Consider the following 18,200-nt stretch of genomic DNA (forward strand, 5'->3'; position numbering starts at 1 on the left):
TTTCAGATAGGGAATAGCATAAGTAAAAGTTACTTTGGTCAAATTTTGAATCCATTCTTATGATTTCAAAAGCTAGTTAAATACTTTTTACAATAAAACTTTATACAAATACAAACACGCTTGAATATTTATTTCTGAAATGTATAATTTTTGTTCTCTCAGTATGAATATTACTGTCCTTATGATGACTGATGCCTTCTGTGTTTAGTTATATGTTACCATAAGTCTACAATTCAATTTCAGCTTCCTGTTCTGGACTGAATGGGGACAGATGCCCTGCATTGGAAAGGCTCGCTTAGATGGCTCAGACAAAGTTGTTCTTGTAAGCATGGGGATAGTGTGGCCGAATGGCATCTCCATTGACTATGAGGTCTGTTGGATTTATTTTAAGTATTTAAAGTGTATTAACTGCCAACTTGCATTACTCCAACTTTAGTGTTCCATTATTTTCTTAATGAAATCACCAAAACCTCCTTGTAATATTACTCTTCAATCGATCTTTAGGAAAATAAATTGTACTGGTGCGACGCTCGCACAGACAAGATAGAGAGAATCGACCTTGAAACCGGAGGCCATCGTGAGATGGTGCTGTCGGGGAACAACGTGGATATGTTTTCAGTTGCGGTCTTTGGGGCTTACATCTACTGGTCTGACAGGTAATTTTTTTTTTCATAAACATTTGAGTCTCAGAATGTTATTTCAGTGCCAGACGCTTTACCCTTGTAGGATTAGCCATACCTTAACAAGGTCACAAAAAGGATCTTACAAAGCCGTGTAATTTCCACAGCAAAGGCAGGCGTTCTTCCCATCCCAGGCTTGAGCATTAAATGTCACAGGCTGAAGTGGGTTTCTTTCCCTTCTGTTGGGCCATCTGTTACCTTCAGTTTAAACTAACTGGCTGGATTTTAATGAAAAGTTGAAGAATGTTGATCATGTATGTTCCACTTTTTGGCAGGGCACATGCCAATGGATCTGTCAGAAGGGGTCACAAGAATGATGCCACCGAGTCGGTAACCATGAGAACTGGCCTTGGAGTCAACCTGAAGGAGATTAAAATCTTTAACCGAGTAAGAGAGAAAGGTCAGCACTTTTAAAGGAATACACAAATCAATACATTTTATTCTTCTCTTATTTTAAAACTTTTGTCACATGAAGATTAAGGATAAATTCTTATTTGAGTCAAAATCACAAAACAATATTTTTTACATCTAATTTTCTACAGAATCATATAACAGTTCAAAAAAAATGAGTAACACTTCATACATGGGCATACTTGTCTGGGACAGCATGTGTACACAGATATGTCACATACCTCTCATGTCTTGAGTATTGATTTGGGTTAAGAAATATGAAGACTGTATAAGTGTACAAAAACTCATAATTAAGATATTAGAGAATTAAAAGCCACTGAAATTGTTTTTTTTTTTTCATTATCTCTTAATATAAAATGTGGTTCTTGCTCCAGAAATGATTTATTAGTCTATTTCTGAAGTCATCACATCCTTAAAATGTGTATTTTGAAAATGTGTATTCTATTAAGAATAACAAATTTGACTATTTAAAAAAAGTGACCACTGTTAAAATAAATTATAATTGATTTTCTTTTCATACAGAGGGTTTCATGTATTAATTTTGCAGATGATAATGAGTTCCTAGGGATGAATTACCTTAATGACAAAAACTTAGGAGCATATTTTATCTTCACTAAAACTGAAGTATATTCTGCCCTATATTAGAGGTGTGGGGGGGCAGGGTTTCAAGCAGTGCTTTTTTTTTCCAGTTCATTTTTTAGCGACTCTGTTATTTTTTCCAAAGATTAAAATATGATAAAACGTATGGTAATGTTTGTATCAAGTTTCAAAAAAAATGTACACACTTAACTGGCAATCAGAGTGTTGTAGGAGAACTTTAATGCTGTTATTTAGATTGTGAAGGAAGTAGAATAATATGGTCATTCAAGTAGAATTTCAAGATTTTGAACTTCTGTGATTAAAAAAATTAATACTTTCTATTGTTTGCCTTTTATTAACTAATCTTAATTAAAACTAAGATTAAAAAGATACAATAAACATTAATCTTTAACATTAAATTTTTAATATAACTATAAGTAAAAACTTATTTGTTAAACAAAAACATAAATGTGTTTATGTGTGTGTATGTGTGTGGTATATATATATGTGTGTGTGTGTATGTATTTTTTCTTCCTTAGGGACCAATGTTTGTGCGAAGGACAATGGTGGCTGTAAGCAACTCTGTCTTTATCGAGGAAATTCCCGGAGAACTTGTGCTTGTGCCCACGGATACTTGGCAGAGGATGGAGTTACTTGCCTACGGCATGAAGGCTATTTGCTGTATTCAGGGAGAACAATATTAAAAAGTATACATCTTTCTGATGAAACCAATTTAAATTCCCCAATAAGGCCATATGAGAATCCACATTATTTCAAGAATGTCATAGCCTTGGCTTTTGACTATAATCAAAGAAGGAAAGGTACCAACCGAATCTTTTACAGTGATGCACACTTTGGAAATATACAGCTTATTAAAGATAACTGGGAAGACAGACAAGTAATTGTTGAAAGTAAGTACAACAATTTAATTTTAAGTATTTTGGTAGAAATGAGTATCGTTTGGATTATTAGAGAAATAATAGTGGTAATTGCATGTAGCAATTTCATTTTCCTAAAGTTTATATTAAAAAAATGGATGTGGCTATATCATCCAATCCCCCAAAATGTCAAAGAAGCAATTAACTGCTAGCATGTACAGCATGTATATTATGACTGTTAGCTTCTAATCTTTAGATATTCAAGGTCTCATCACCATGTTTTTTTGCAGTTAAGCATTAGAACTTTTGGGAAAATTCTTTCAGTATAAAACTATTTTAATTGATTTTCCTCCAATGCATGGAATGATATCTTTAAAAACAGCTGCCTAATGATTTTCAGTCAATCATATTTTCTAAATTGTCAAATATTTTCTATATATGTATGTATGAATGTTTAGATAGACCTTCGTATTTAAACATAATAGTATTGATGTGAAAATATTACTATAGAAATAATTTAATGCTTTTAATATTTTATGGGACATAATTATATAATCATCAGTCAGTGTAGATTATCCACAGAATTGAGAGAAACCTCTTTCTTATCCTCATATATCAGCATAAGGACCATCATCTTCTTGTAGCACCTTTTCTCTTCTATCTCTATATAAATTCCATATTATATATGAATATGTTATATATATATATATATATATATATATATATATATATATATATTTCTCTTTATGTGTCACCATACTGAGATCATCTTTTTCTGTATTTTAAATTGCAAAAAGTATATAAATTTATTATAGAAATTTCAAGTCATATGGAATTAAGTATAAAATTTCTGCCTTACTACTGCAATTATCAGTCCCATTTATGCATCCATAACTGACAACTGTCATTGCCTCTAGAATTTTCTTTATGTATGTGTGTATATAATTTATAATTTCAAAAGTAGAATGTTACTAGATGTATTAGCTACCTACCTTTTTCCCAATAACCATATATTGCAAAGCTTTCATTTTGGTGTATGTAGTTTCATCTTACTCTTTTGAAAGGCTGCACTTCATTCTATACTCAGGATAAACTCTATATTTAATAATTTTATGAACATTGTATCTGGTATCTTACCATTCCATACAATGTCACAATGAACATATGTATGTAGAATTATGTTTAATCACACATGTGACTATTTTCTTAGCATAGAAATCTAGAAGTTAATCACGAAGTCAGTCAATGGGTATTTTATTTCTTATAAATTGTCAAACAAATGGCCCTATAAATTTATATTTTAACCAATTTTCTATGAAAAGGCTCATTATCCTACACTTTTACCAATAATGATTTTATGATTTTTGTTAAGGAAATATAATATGCAAAATTATTACCTTCTATTAATATACATTTACCTGATAGTTGTATATTTACACATATCAAAATAATTTTTTAGGTCAAGTGTGATATTATACATTGCCATTCCATGCTAATGCTTGCCATTGTTCATTTTGAATTTCCAGCCTGTAATATCTTCCACAATTCTTTTTGCTTATCCCAATGCTATTCAGACTGAAAATCAGATCAAGTATATTCTTTAAAAATAACTATTCACATTTTTCTCATATAGGTTAAAATATTTATTGATAATTTCATATCAGTTTATATTTTATGGCACAGCAAATTGTTTCCCTGTATGCATATGTGTATATATGTCCATCTGTATCAAAAACCACACTAACTGTACTGAGCATGGAGCTCATGCATATTTGAGACTCACTGATTTTTAGGGTGTATGTCCGTGAAACTTTCATTATAATACCTTTGGTCCTTTATTTGCCCAGACCGATGCAATTCACAGTTGGAAGTGTTCGCGTTGTAACCACACATAGGAACTAACTTACTCATCCATTTCCTGCATTCCACATCCTTTGTCAGCATGATGGTTATCAAGATGAGTATCAGTTCATAGACCTTTAGAAGCCATAGTTTAGAGAAGAAAACATCAAGTAAACAATCACTGAAATATAAGATCTACAAGATACTAGTGGCCTTTAGAGAATTAAAAAGTCTTCCTGCAGAAGGATGGAGAATCTCATGAGTGTTTTAAAGATGAAACTGTACAAAGCTAACTCAGTGAATTTAAAGAATGAATAGGAACCTTTCAGGTGGTAAAGGAAAAAGGAAAACCTGTGATTATCAAACTATGGATCTTTGGGCATTTGCAATATACTGTCAGTACATCTAAGAGATCAAAAATATTTCCATAGTAATTAAATATCATTTGACTAGTTTTTACCATGTTGACATTTGCATGGATGATTTAATGACAATGTGGCTAAACTATGGCGCCCTTTCATGTTAGTCAACACAGTGGCTTCAAACTATTTTAGAGGTCATTGGATTTTTCACTGTCACTTGGCAAGAAAAAAAAGTACCAATTTTTCTTGAAAGAAAGGTAAAAAAAAATATGATTCTTTTAATTTTGACCCTTCAGTTGAGATTTCTTTAATATTCTGTATGATGTAAGATGAAAGATACATAAGGCACTTACATTACATTCTGAAGGAAACTATATTCGAATGATTGTTTGGGCTCATGCTTTCTTCAAGGAATATCAGGTTTTACTTGAAAGAATGAAGAACAGACAAACTAGTTATGCAAATCAAGATGTGTGGCAGAAGTGTTCTAAGGAATATACAATGAGAATATCATTTCAAGGAGAATGATAAATAGTATTTTATTCAAATAAGGAAAATTAAGTTTTCAAGTAAATATTATCTTTTGAAAGACTTTTATTCACCACAGTAAGCTTTATGTTTCCCTAATGCTTTCTGGTCTTCACTGATGAGATGGATTGTGATAAAAACTAATGTGACTTTTGGGTACTGCATAGGAAATGTGTCAACCATTAGAAATGTGCCTAAGTCAGGAAACCAGTATTTTCCAAATGACATGACAAAATCACGCAAGGATAAATGATTCATTTGAATTCAATATAGACCAATGAATGTTAATGTAACAGATTGAAAAGTTCATCACTATGGTATCTGCAACTGACCTTTAAGTTTGACCACTTGTCATGTGCTGGTGTAGTATAAAGGAAGAATACTAGAGTTACTTGAAAAGGCTATGAAAATATCTACTCCTTTTCTAACTATATTGCTGCCTGAGGCTGGATTTTCTTCATGTAATTCACCAAATGACAGAAATGATAGGATGAAGAAATTATGAGGAACCAGCTAGATTTAATAGATTCACAAAATTATAAAAAAAAATGTTCTATATGCACTTTTTAAAAGTATAGCTTTTAGATGATCTTATATTCATACACTAATCGATTCATTATTCTAAGTTTTACAGAAATTGGTAAACCATCAACATTTTCAGTGTGAATTTCTAGTATGATAAATAAATATAGATAAAATCCACAGATACGAAAATCTCTCTGGAATCTTTAAGAATGTTTAGGAGTATAAAGATCCTCAGGTCAAAAAGATTAAAAACTACTCCCCTAGACAAAGAAGTCAGAAAGTTTTAGTATGAAGGAATGAAAAAGCAAATGTTATGCAAGGAGTCTTTTAGTTTTATTAAAATACAGGTTGTATGCATGAATGGGTGTGAGATGAAGCGGGGGGTGGGGTGGGCAGGGGGACGGGTGTAGTAAGCATCCTGATATTGAAGGACTTGGTCTGTCAAAATAAAGAGCTTCTTAAAAAAAAAAAAAGTTTAATTGAGATAGAGTTTACATGCCATATAATTCATAACTCTATATTGTACTACTCTATCTATTTTGTTATAATATGTTGTTTATTTTTAAATTGTGGTAAAATGTGTGTTTACAGAAATTTATGTATGAGTGTATGGATATATATATATATATATATATATATATATATATATATATATATCCAACAAAATGAGAATATCACTTCAAAGAGAATTTAAACTATTTTTGAACATTCAACTTAGTGTATTCACAATGTTGTATAACTGTCATCTTTGTTTCTGAAATGTTTTAGTTACTTCAAACAGAAATTCTTTTAAAATTAGTAATTCTCCATATTTCTCCTCCCTCAGTTCCTGGTAGCATCTAATATACATTTATTTCTGTCTATGAATTTGCCAACATATTTCATATAAACAGAATCCTAAATTATTTCTTCTTTTTGTATGATTTACTTCACATAACATTTTTGAAATATGTTGATGCTGTAGTATGTATTGGAATTTCAACCCTTTTTATGGCTGAACAGTATTCCATTGTGTGCACATACTACATTTTGCTTGTTTATCCTTTTGTTCATGGACACTGGGGTATTTTCTCATTTTAGTTCTTGTAAATAATGCTGTGATGAATATTGATGTACAATATCTAGGATAAAAAGTTTTAATTTTATTCAGTAGATGAAGGGAAATCAATAGAATAGTGTGAAGCATATGCATGTTTTGTAAAGATCTCTCTGCGGTATGTTTGATAAAGTTTAAGGGCCATATCTGAATTCAGAGATGGCCTAGAAAATTATACAGTATTTTATGTCCTGTTTTAACAGTGGTATATGTACAATCAAACTTTTCTAATCCTCTCATCCAGTATCAGATCAGTAAAATCAATCACCTTTTAATGATGGTAGGTGTTAACTTATAGGCATAGATGATAAATGAAAACCTAGTGGCTGAGAGTATGGAATCAGTCAATCTGGGATTCCAATTTGAATTCATTGTCTATTTTCTATATGCCACTAAGTATCATTTTTCCCACCAACAAAATGAAAAACTAACTTGTAATTTTTTTCCTGTGGAGATTTTAAAAGAAAAGGAATAGAAAAAAAACTTACAAATAAGCATAATTTTACTTTAAAACTTATATCACTGTATTTGTGGATCATTTAGGATAATTACATTTGCCCTAAATTATTTTTACCACATACATTAGAGTAGTTAAATAATCAAAAATAATTACTATAATTATAGGTATGAGGTAATGGATTAAGGTCTGTCTGGAACTTAAAAATTAATTAAGATTAGTCTATATGGATAATTTACATTTTAGGAAATTATTTGATTTTCTAAAATGTTTCCCTTGTCACACAAACCCCTGCTAAGAAGTGATTATTTTTTTAAACATTGAAATTTGCCTTCAAGTTTTCTTAGAGAATTTACACTGGGACTTGTCAGAACAAACAAGCAAAATAAATTAAAAAATAAAACAAAAAATAAAGTTATTAACACATATATAAGTAATATTTAAAATTTGTGTATGTGTTGGTATTCCATTTCATTAACTCTGGAATACTTCCTTTTGTTATATATGGTTAACAAACACTAAATTCACAAAAATTTGATTACATATTTAAACATGTCAGAGAGCTCTAAATATTTTAACAAACCATGTTCAGACTTATATTTTTCACATAGTTGAATATGGGAAAGGACAGGATGTCTTTAATTCTCCAGTTCATATAGAATGAACTTTTTGCCCTAAGATTTGACAGAAGAGCCATTAAGTGTAATTAGGTATTTATTAAGTCTTATGATATGTTATAGATTATCAGTTGAAGGTGAATAAAGGTAAAAATGTTTCCTTTCTAATCTCCAGGAATTCACAGTACAGAAAGAGAAAAATACCATGGTTTCCTGTCTCTATATAGAGACAAGACCTCTGGACAATATATTGTTGAAAAATTTTACTTTAGAACTTCATATCACTATATTTGTGGATCATTTAGGATAATTACATTTGCCCTAAATTATTTTAACCCATCTCTGGTTTTAAAAGTGTCAGTTATTGATATTTTTAAAGTAAAATTAAAAAGAGTTCTCATCTCAATAAACAAAACTGAATTTTTCTTAAATTATTAACAAAGCAGCAATATGAATCATAGAAAATGATAAAACATCGGAATTCTGGCACCTCCAACTATGAAACCCAGAGGGAAGGTATCTAAAAAGGCATGCTTAAACAAAGGAATGGGGCATGGTTGTTTCCCAGGGAAGAAAAATTGAAATACTGTTGTGCCCATGCTGGTGACTTGTAGGTACTTACTACCCCAGAGGCTTAGAGATCACAAAAATAGCCCTGTGACCAGCTCTGACCCCAGGCCTTTGCAAGCTAATGGCCCTATAAATTCTCTCATACTCTATGGAGTGGAAACTCTACAAAATCATAAAAGAGCAGGATAAAATTTAAGACCCAGAGGTCAAATAGAGGCAATTAGAGAACCACCCAACAGAGTAAATTGAGTGCTGAAGGAGAGGTTAAAAAAATAACCTCCTTACTTGAAAAGAATCTGAAAATTCAGTTTTCATAGCACTTGTGGAATCTTCAGAAAGATAGCTTTAAAAAATAAAAATGAAAATAATAAACAAATCTAAGAATTTTATAAGTATCAGGGAGTTTATCAAAGAGAAGAATGGGGAAAAAAGGCTATAAAAGGAAAAAGGAATAGAAAATCAAAGAGGCCAATATTATATGTGTAAAACTTAATTTTATTAAAACAAAATAGCTTGGAAATGAGAAATATAGTTATTACAACAAAAAATTTTAAAAATCATTATTGACAGAATATAGTTCATGCTAATGAAAGTGAGAATGCAGAAATCAAATGAAATTAATTAAGAAATGCACAAAGTATGCAGGTAAAGAACACAAAATACATGAGAAGAGTTGTCAAACTTCGAGGATAAACTGGTAGCTTTACATACTTTTAGCTAACAAATATTGATGAAAGGCAAAGACAAGACAGAAGAACAGTAAAAGAATATTCAAAGTGATAATAGAGTTTACTAGAAATGAAGAGGGAAACGGATCCTTGGAATAAAAATGCAGTCTGTATTAAGGACAATAAAATTAAGCCAGCTATCAAAGTAAAACTGCACAGCATTAGGAAAAGGGAAAATCTCTAGACTAACTAGAAGCCATACATAGATCATACAGAGGAAGGACAGAGTGATTCAAACAGACATTTCATCAGCAACAAGAGTAAAATCTTCAGACTATAAGGAAAGATGTAATTCTATAACTGACTAAATTATTATCCAAAATGAATGCAAATACAGATTATTTCGGAACTACAAAGTCAATAATCATGCATCTTTATTTTCTCACTGAAAAGAAAATTAATAGCGTCAGACTTGAATGTAATGCCTGATAAGAAATAAAATTTACATTTTATATGAAAACTCAATATATGTGTTTCAGTTTTACAAAGCAAAGTCCTCATTCTGTAAGATGCATTTCGATATTTTGTTTTAGCCAACCACAGTGCAGAGATTTTTTTAAAGCAAATATTGCTTAATATAAGTTCAAATGGTGTCTCTGAATTCAATAACCAATTAAAACATGTAAGTTTTAAAAAGCAACTCATAAACTAGTAATAAAAGTAAAGGATGTTCCAGACTTTAATAGAGAAAATTACAAAATGTTTGTGAAGGACGTAAAGAATGACCTTAAATAAAGAGGGAAATTGTAGTTTTCATAAGGGGAATGAGTTTTCCCATTTCCATATGTATGGAAATTTGCACCAAATTATCTTTAAGTTTAATGCAATGCAAAATGCCAAAATCAGTTTTTCATTGAATTTTATAGGCTGAGAGTAAAATTCATGTGGAAGAGCAAAATAGCAAAAATAATAAAGGAAGTTATAAAGAAATATAAATTTGTAATCTCTTTTAAAAGTTTCTTTATTAAAAAAGCTGAAGTAGTTAAAACAATGTGATAATGCCAAAAGAACAGTTTAAGTGGAACAGAACAGTGCAGATCCATATAAACATGCAAATATAACTTGCATGCAAATTAGTTATAATTGCCATATTGGATTTACAAATAAATAGAAAAATAATAGATTATATTTAATAAATTTTGCTAGGACATTTATATATAAAGCAAGAAATAATATGAAATTCAATCTGTAGTTCAAACTGTACTTCAAAGTAGATTTCAAATATATTAAAATGTAAATGTTAGGAGTATTTTAATGTAAAAAATATAGCATATCCAAAGGATAAGAACAAATTTTATAAATTAGTCATAAAATACTGCAAAAGATACAAATTTGATATATTTTACCTCATTAAAATTAAATATTATTTTTTGAATTTTCTATTTCTGTTTCTATTCCTTTTAGATTTACATGACGATAGAGTGCATTTTGATATTATACATACATGGAGTATAATTATTTTAACTAGGATCCCAATCTTGTGGTTGTACATGATGGAGAGTTTCACTGGTAATATATTCATATATGAATATAGAGAAGTTATGTCCAATTTATTCTATACTTCTTCCTAGTCCTGTTCCCCTTCCCTTCATCCCCCTTTGTCTAATTGCAGCATAGTTATAAAGGAACTTAAGAGGCAAAACAAACACTAGTGGAAGATATTTCTAATCCTTAAAAGTAACAAATATCCCAACTAGAGTTTTGATGTATCACTACTAAGGCTAACAGAAATTTGGGCAAGATATGATTAGGTAGAAAACCTAATAATAATTGTGATGACTGGATGATCAGAAATGGCCTCTTTCATAGTTTGGCATTTGAAAGGTTGTGTGCTGAATAACTGGGCCACAATTCTATAATTATCCATTTTTGGATGTTCTCATGGTTCCACAGGAGGGCTGGCTCCCATATATGAACACAGCTCATAAACCTCTGCTCATACCATAATTGCTATTGTCTCATTTTTCAAAGTGAGCCCTATGGCCAAGTCCAGATTCAAGGAGAATGATGAACTCCCCAAGTGATGGGAAAAACTGCAAAATAGCTGTGATATTGGGAGAGCAGGGATTTACAACTTCTGCAACTGACAAAGTTGTACAGGTGGTTACTAACCCACAAACAGAAGCTTCCAAATAATACACAAAAATGTGTGCCAGCTTTTTAAAACTCACCATTATTTTGTTGTTGTTGTTGTATCTGTTATATACCAGTAATGGAGTATGACTATCATATTTGGTTTATCCATGAGCCATAAATCAATCTGTTTGATGATGAAAATAAAATGGGGCAGGAAAGGACTATTTAGTGGAGAAAAATATAATGAAACTAAAGCTATAACAAAACTACACAAGTATTACCAGATTTAATGGATACTATCAGCTTCAAATGAATACTTTTGAAAGATTTAAGCAAATGATGCTGAACTTTTTCTAATAAGTCCTTCACTGTTGTTTTTAAGCCAATTTAATTGTCCCCCTTTTTCTGTTTAAACAATGTGACTGTAAAATTTGGTGTTTGTTTTATAGTTTAAGCTTGAACAAGTTGGCTATAAGTGGAAACTGAGGGGAAAAAAAAACATATGTGATATAGTGTTAGAAGTGGCATTTTTTATAGGAAGTAATCAAAGAAAGCATACATATTAGAACTTTCCTTTTGAGGGATTTATGTCATGAATTCAGCAAATGAAATCAAGGTACTATGAATTATAAGAAGGGTTTGAAGGGCCACCTGATGAATTCAAATAATTTAAGAAAGTGGAAGAGTGGCTGTGGGATGATACAAGGATACATATGAGTCCATATTTTTTTCCCAAAGATGATTGTAATTTGCAGAAGTGAAGTTGACTGTTACTCTTTGAAGGGGCAAGTTATTTTAATTTAATATGCCTAATAAAGTGTGCTTGGGTTTTCAGGCTTATATGCAAGAATAAACAAACTTACTGAAAATCAAGAAGGATTATTTACATATTTAACCTTTATCCTGCTATTCTTAGCTTTCTAGTTGAATGTAACTGATTAAAATTGCAGAGAGAAAGAGAAAGGGGGTAGGAAAATGAGAGTCTCCAAAGAACTTATATTTCATTCTTCAGTTAATTCTCTGTTGACCACATTCATTGTTTTGAGAGAGAGAAATATATATATATATATATATATATATATATATATATATATATATATATATATATATTTTAGTTTTCGGTAGACACAACATCTTTATTTTATTTTTATGTGGTGCTGAGGATCAAAACTCAGCACTCCGCGCTTGCCAGGCGAGTGCGTTACTCCGTGAGCCACATCTCCAGCCCACACATTCATTGTTTTTAACCAGGCCTAGACCCAAGAGATTTAAGACATCTAGTGCTCTTCCTACCATTGTCCTATACTATCAAATGCTTCTTTCTACATTTTCTCTTTCTAACTATAACATATACAGTTTCCTCAAAAACTTTCTAATAATGGACATATTTTTCCTTTTATGTGGCTTAATCATTGTGATGATTTATAATAGGACCTTAATTATTTATTGTTCCCATAAGTCCAAATTTGCTAATTCATTTCTTGACAAATAGACAAGTGAAATCTCTAGACATGTACTAAGAATTTGCTTATTATACATGTTAAGATCATCTGACAATCATTATTAGTCATTTTCTCATAGAAAAGTAGGAGTCCCTCCTATTCATAATTTAAAAAGTCATTATATTTATTTTCCCCAATCATCTTAAACTTCACATTTGTTAATATCAATTTTCTCTGCTCTTATATACATTGGGCCATGTATTCATTGTGTATTTCTCTTCTGAATCATCCCTACTATATGTTAGAAATTTATTTTCTTATTTCTGAATAATTGCTACTTTTCTAATTTCCTTGCCTTCTATTTTTTCAATAATATATCTTGTTGTTTACTAACATCTTTATCATGTAGTTAGATTAGAATAGATGATTTTTTATATTCTTTCTGAAAGTCCAGATTTTGAGAGATGTTTAAAATTCAGTTCAAATCCATTTACACCCTGCAATCCATTGTAGTGTGGGCTACATTATTCTTATTTTTGGTACCAGGGATTGAACTTAGGGGCACTTAACCACTGAGCTACGTGCCCAGTCCTTTTTATTTATTTATTTATTTATTTTTTATTTTGAGACACTGTCTCCTTAAGTTGCTTAGGGCTTAGCTAATTTGCTGAGGCTGGCTTTGAACTTGAAATCCTCCTGCCTCAGCCTCCTGAACCTCTGGAATTAGAGGCATATGCCACTGTACTCATCTCTTACCATTTTCTTATTTACTACTGTACACTTTTTTTTTCATTTTCTTCCATACTATTCCCTTAAATAAATATCAAGTGAGAGGCTGAGGGCATAGCTCAGTGACTGAACATGTATTCAGCATGTTCAAGGCCATAGGTTCAATCCATAGCACCAATTAGCAAAAAACAAAACAAGCAAAGAAATAATACCAAGTGCTTTTTAATGCTTTTAGGCAGGATGTGTTTGTGCTCTTTTTTATATCCCTTTTAATCTAAAACAGAACTTTTCACTTATATAGTAATAATAACTTATTTATTATGAACTTCTTTTGTCAGCTATGTAATTAGGTTGTTAAAGGACTTTAGGCTCCGTTTGAAGTTTGAAGATAATATTTTGTATTTTTTGCTTAGTTTTACTAAGGTGGTCACAGAGGAGATAGAATATAGAGTCTTAAGCCTTTATGAGATTCAATGAGTTAATATATGTTGGTAAGAATAAGACTTAGAATTTATTAAGAACTCAATTAGCACATTCCAAGTACTGGGATTCCAGGCTTGTGGCAGATTTCTGACCCAAAAGGGTTGACTTTAGCTCAACAGTTACTTCCTCACACCAAACTTTTCATAAGTTAGAAAAAACAATTTTGAGGTTCTTGCCTTCAGTTTTATTAATTGAGTCATTTTTCTTAAAGCTATTCATAATTAAAAGTTAGTAGAATCTGGTCAGCATGCAAAATGACTGCTACAAGATGCAAAATTTTTGAAGTATACATTTGTTTTCTCTCTTTATTCTTAGAATTTGCACGTTTAAAGAAAGTAGAGGGTCTCTAAGGCAAGGACATTTGTGATGAGAAGGACTTAGAACTCCAAAGCTCCTCCCTCATCTCACAGTGGTTTTTTTTTTTGAGTGTTCTGAGATTTTTCATGACAGAAGAGGCTCCTGCTCCAATAATAGAATATGCTTTTCAAGTAGCAAAAATAAGTAGCAAAATGGATAGGAAAAGACAATAGAGATACTTACAAGATGACAGTATGTATTCCTTTTATTAGAATTCTCTGTTTTTATAAAGATCAGAACACTTCTCAGTCTCATATACATTGTGCCCTGGGAACTCTTGACATCTTGTCTCTGATTGCATGTCGATGTGGAAATAATACTAATAAAAGCCTCAAAAATAAGATAAAAAACAATACTGGTAAACAAGCAATGCGACAGATAAATGAGAATGCTGATGTTATATGCTGTGGTTTGTCTTTATCTACACTAAAATTTGATTGCCATTGTAGTAGTGTTAAGAGATACAGCCTTTAAGAAGTGGTTAGATCACTAAAAGAAAGTAATGTCTTTTACACAGAAGTGGATTCATTTTTGCAAAAGTGAGTTGTTACAAAGCAAGTTTGCTTGGGTTTTATCTCTTATGCACTTATCTCCTCTGTTCCCTTTCCACTTTTCTATCATGTTATATGATGCACTAAGAAAGCATTCACCAGAAAGACTTCCAGGCCTCCAGAAACATGAGTCAAATAACATCTTACCTTTATAAACTTCCCAGTGTCAGGTATTATGCTATCACAACAGAAAATAGACTATGACATCCTGTAATAAAACACATTGTGATAAGTTCATTTTGCATTATCACTTTGTCTCTGCATGATACTAGAAAGAGGTGTAGAATGATAGCTAAAAACAGAATTTATCATTAATCCATGAACACTCTGAGACTAGCAAAACATTTACAAAGTTCTCAGTTTTTGCTATGTTCAAAAAACTCTGAAATTTGAGTGGAATAAATCTAGTGAGATAGTTATTTGATAGTATCATGCATGTTTAAGATGACAAAAGAGCTTAAATCTGAAACAGCCAGTGACTTTGGAAGTGCCTGTTGATTGTACCTCTTAAATGTCTGACAGACAATGAGGGAAAATGAGGTTAATTTAGTCACCATTCAAAACACAACTGTAATAACCTTTGTCCTTTGCCACTTTTAGAGAACAAAAAGAGTTTAGAGAAAAGATGAACATTTGTTTCAGATTTAATAACAGCACAAGCACAATATTTCACTTAATTTTTCTTTAGTATGGCATGAACTATGTATTTGCATTTAGAAGCCAAATTGCGATTTTTTTTTTTTTTTTTTTTTTTTTTTATAGTACTGGAGTTTGAACTCAGTTCCTGTATATGTTGTTTTGGTGCCTGGATATGCTAGGCAAGCACTCCAACTCTGAGCTATATCCTCAGACTACAATTAATACCTGTTACATAGGATTTTGACAGTTACTTAGGATTTATTTGGACTCCATAGTATTTTCCTTACTTTGTGATTTACCTCCATTACTATTACTAAAATATATATTCAGAATGTAAAGAAGCAAATTGAATAATAGCAAAATTTAGGACTGATATTTGTATAGCACTATATAATACACTTTGTCATTCTGATGAAGTATTAATAACAAATGGTTTATTTAGACATGAGGATGTTTTAAAACAATGTATAGGCTTTCTACATGTACTCCAATGCCAAGTTTTCTTTCTGTATAATTCGCATATATGAACTACACAGATTCAGAAATAAGGAAGAATCAGTATCATAATTTTTAAAATACATGCCTAAAGTAAACCATCTAAATTCAGATTTATTAAATGTCTATTCTACTAAAGCAGTGCAGTGTAATAAATAGTCCATTCTCAATTTCCTCTGCATAAGCATTAAACATACTGCTTTCTTACCTTTATTTCACTTGGTTAACCAGTGTTTACACTTCACCAGTCAAGTTTAGCTCTTCTTCAGACCCACAAGATATATACATACACAGTAATCTCAAGCCAGAGGTAAATGTATCTCTGTAGCTTGCACAATTTATAAGAAAAAATATTTTTATTTTTTTATATTTATTTACTATTGGAGAGCAGACCCTATGTGCCTTGCCTCTCAGTTTGTCTCTAGCCTGGACCATTGCAGACACTCATGATATTAAGTTAACTATTGTTGCAAATGCTTTTGTGGAAATCTGACCCTGGTTGCAGAGTTCCTGGAACCTAGTGAACAACTGGGGAATATTCATCAAAGGAAGGAGTCTTATGTTCTCCCAAGTTAGGAGTCTTACTCTCCTGGATTTTACAAAGTTATAAGGAAAACATTTTCAGTAGAAGTAAATGCTATTAGTATGGCAGAAGGTTGTAAACAGAATTTTACAGGCATTCTGAAGAAGGATGATGAAAAGGGCTTCAAAGATTACATGGTCTGAATATCAGTTTTGTTGCTTTCATAATGATCACTGGCCAATAACCACAAGGTTGAAACAGATGACTGTTTTACACCTATTCATATTTTCAGGTTATTAATATCTTTTAAGAATACTGTTAAGACAACAAATATTTATCTTACTTAAAAATCATTTGCTGAAAGATGGCTTTTTAAAATGGAGAGACTTCAGAACATAGGAAACAGTTATATCCACTTATGCCATCTTGTTTTCCCAGGGAACAAAATACCTCAGGCATAGCAAATGAAGGAAAACTAGACCACTGTTTACGTTTACCTTACTCAGTGAGTACACAGGAAATGCTCATTTTTTTCTTTATTATGAATTTGCATACAAACGAAATTAATTTGGTAGTAAAACTAGAAATGAATTTCGTATGACTTTGAATTATCCTAACAAAAGATGAGCCTTTCTTGAACTTAGTATTTTCTTATCTTTGACCAAGGAGACAAAATCACAGTGACTTGTCAAGTAATATTATACTTTTTCACAAGATAATATTATAATATGAAATTATCACCTCCCTATAGTTTTATCATTAAATTATCATTTTTGTTCTTGACTTATTTAATTCAATTTGTCAAATATTCATTTAGTATCTACTAAGAACAGCCTGCTTAATCTCTTTGGAAGCAAGATATTAAAAGATCTATCATTTCATAAGTAATAGTATTTTTTTTTCTTGCACACATATATTTAGCAGGAAGACTTTCCATCAGGTTCATAAATCCTGAGAAATTGTATTTATTTAGTCTTCATAGAAAATACTTGATTGGTTTATTTTACTTCTACGAAGAAGTTTTCTTAATAGGAGTTGTTCTTCTTTTGACTTTAGATGCAAAGAAATTAATAGGTGATGCTCGTTTATTCTTTCTTTTTCTTCTACTTTCATTTTTTCCTTAAGTATTTATTAGGATTTAATATCTCCTAAGTATCAAGGGGATATGTGGTTTAGTGTATCTTCAGGACTTCTCATTTGGAATGCCATAAAATATAATTTATATATAATAATACTGGCAAAATTGGTTAGCATTGAAATCATGAGCCATAAGTTAACTGTCGTTTCTTCAATACTTATCATGCAATTTTGTTCAGTAATGCTGTCAGAGGTGCTTTTATAGAGTCATATTTTTCCATGACATATGCTCCACACAGCTAAACTTACACATATATTCTATTCATTGCTGCTATTTAAGTACCACAGAATCAATAGTGTCATTTACATGATTGTGAGACTGTTGGTATTCTTTGTTCAAGAGTGAAAATTATATTTAAAGATGAATATATAATATTTAAGTTTTCCTTTCCTATTGCTATCACAAAATTAATTATTCATAGATTTGTCTTACGCATTTTAGTGTTTCATACCACATAATGATGAGGATTTTTTACTCCTAGAGGTATTTGGTAA

General features: G+C 31.0%; 1 protein-coding gene across 1 annotated transcript in view; it reads left to right on the forward strand.

Annotated features, from left to right (window-relative positions):
* The window catches only part of Lrp1b (LDL receptor related protein 1B), a 1,514,976-nt gene that overhangs the window by 1,057,221 nt on the left and 439,555 nt on the right, over nt 1-18,200 (forward strand). Inside the window, exons 38-41 of the mRNA XM_071619306.1 lie at nt 244-370; nt 505-656; nt 956-1,080; nt 2,210-2,581. Of these exons, the coding sequence (XP_071475407.1) occupies nt 244-370; nt 505-656; nt 956-1,080; nt 2,210-2,581 (776 nt within the window). The remainder of the gene's footprint in view (nt 1-243; nt 371-504; nt 657-955; nt 1,081-2,209; nt 2,582-18,200) is intronic.

The sequence above is a fragment of the Marmota flaviventris genome, chromosome 11 (genome assembly GCF_047511675.1).
Source record: "Marmota flaviventris isolate mMarFla1 chromosome 11, mMarFla1.hap1, whole genome shotgun sequence".
Classification (NCBI taxonomy): domain Eukaryota; kingdom Metazoa; phylum Chordata; class Mammalia; order Rodentia; family Sciuridae; genus Marmota; species Marmota flaviventris.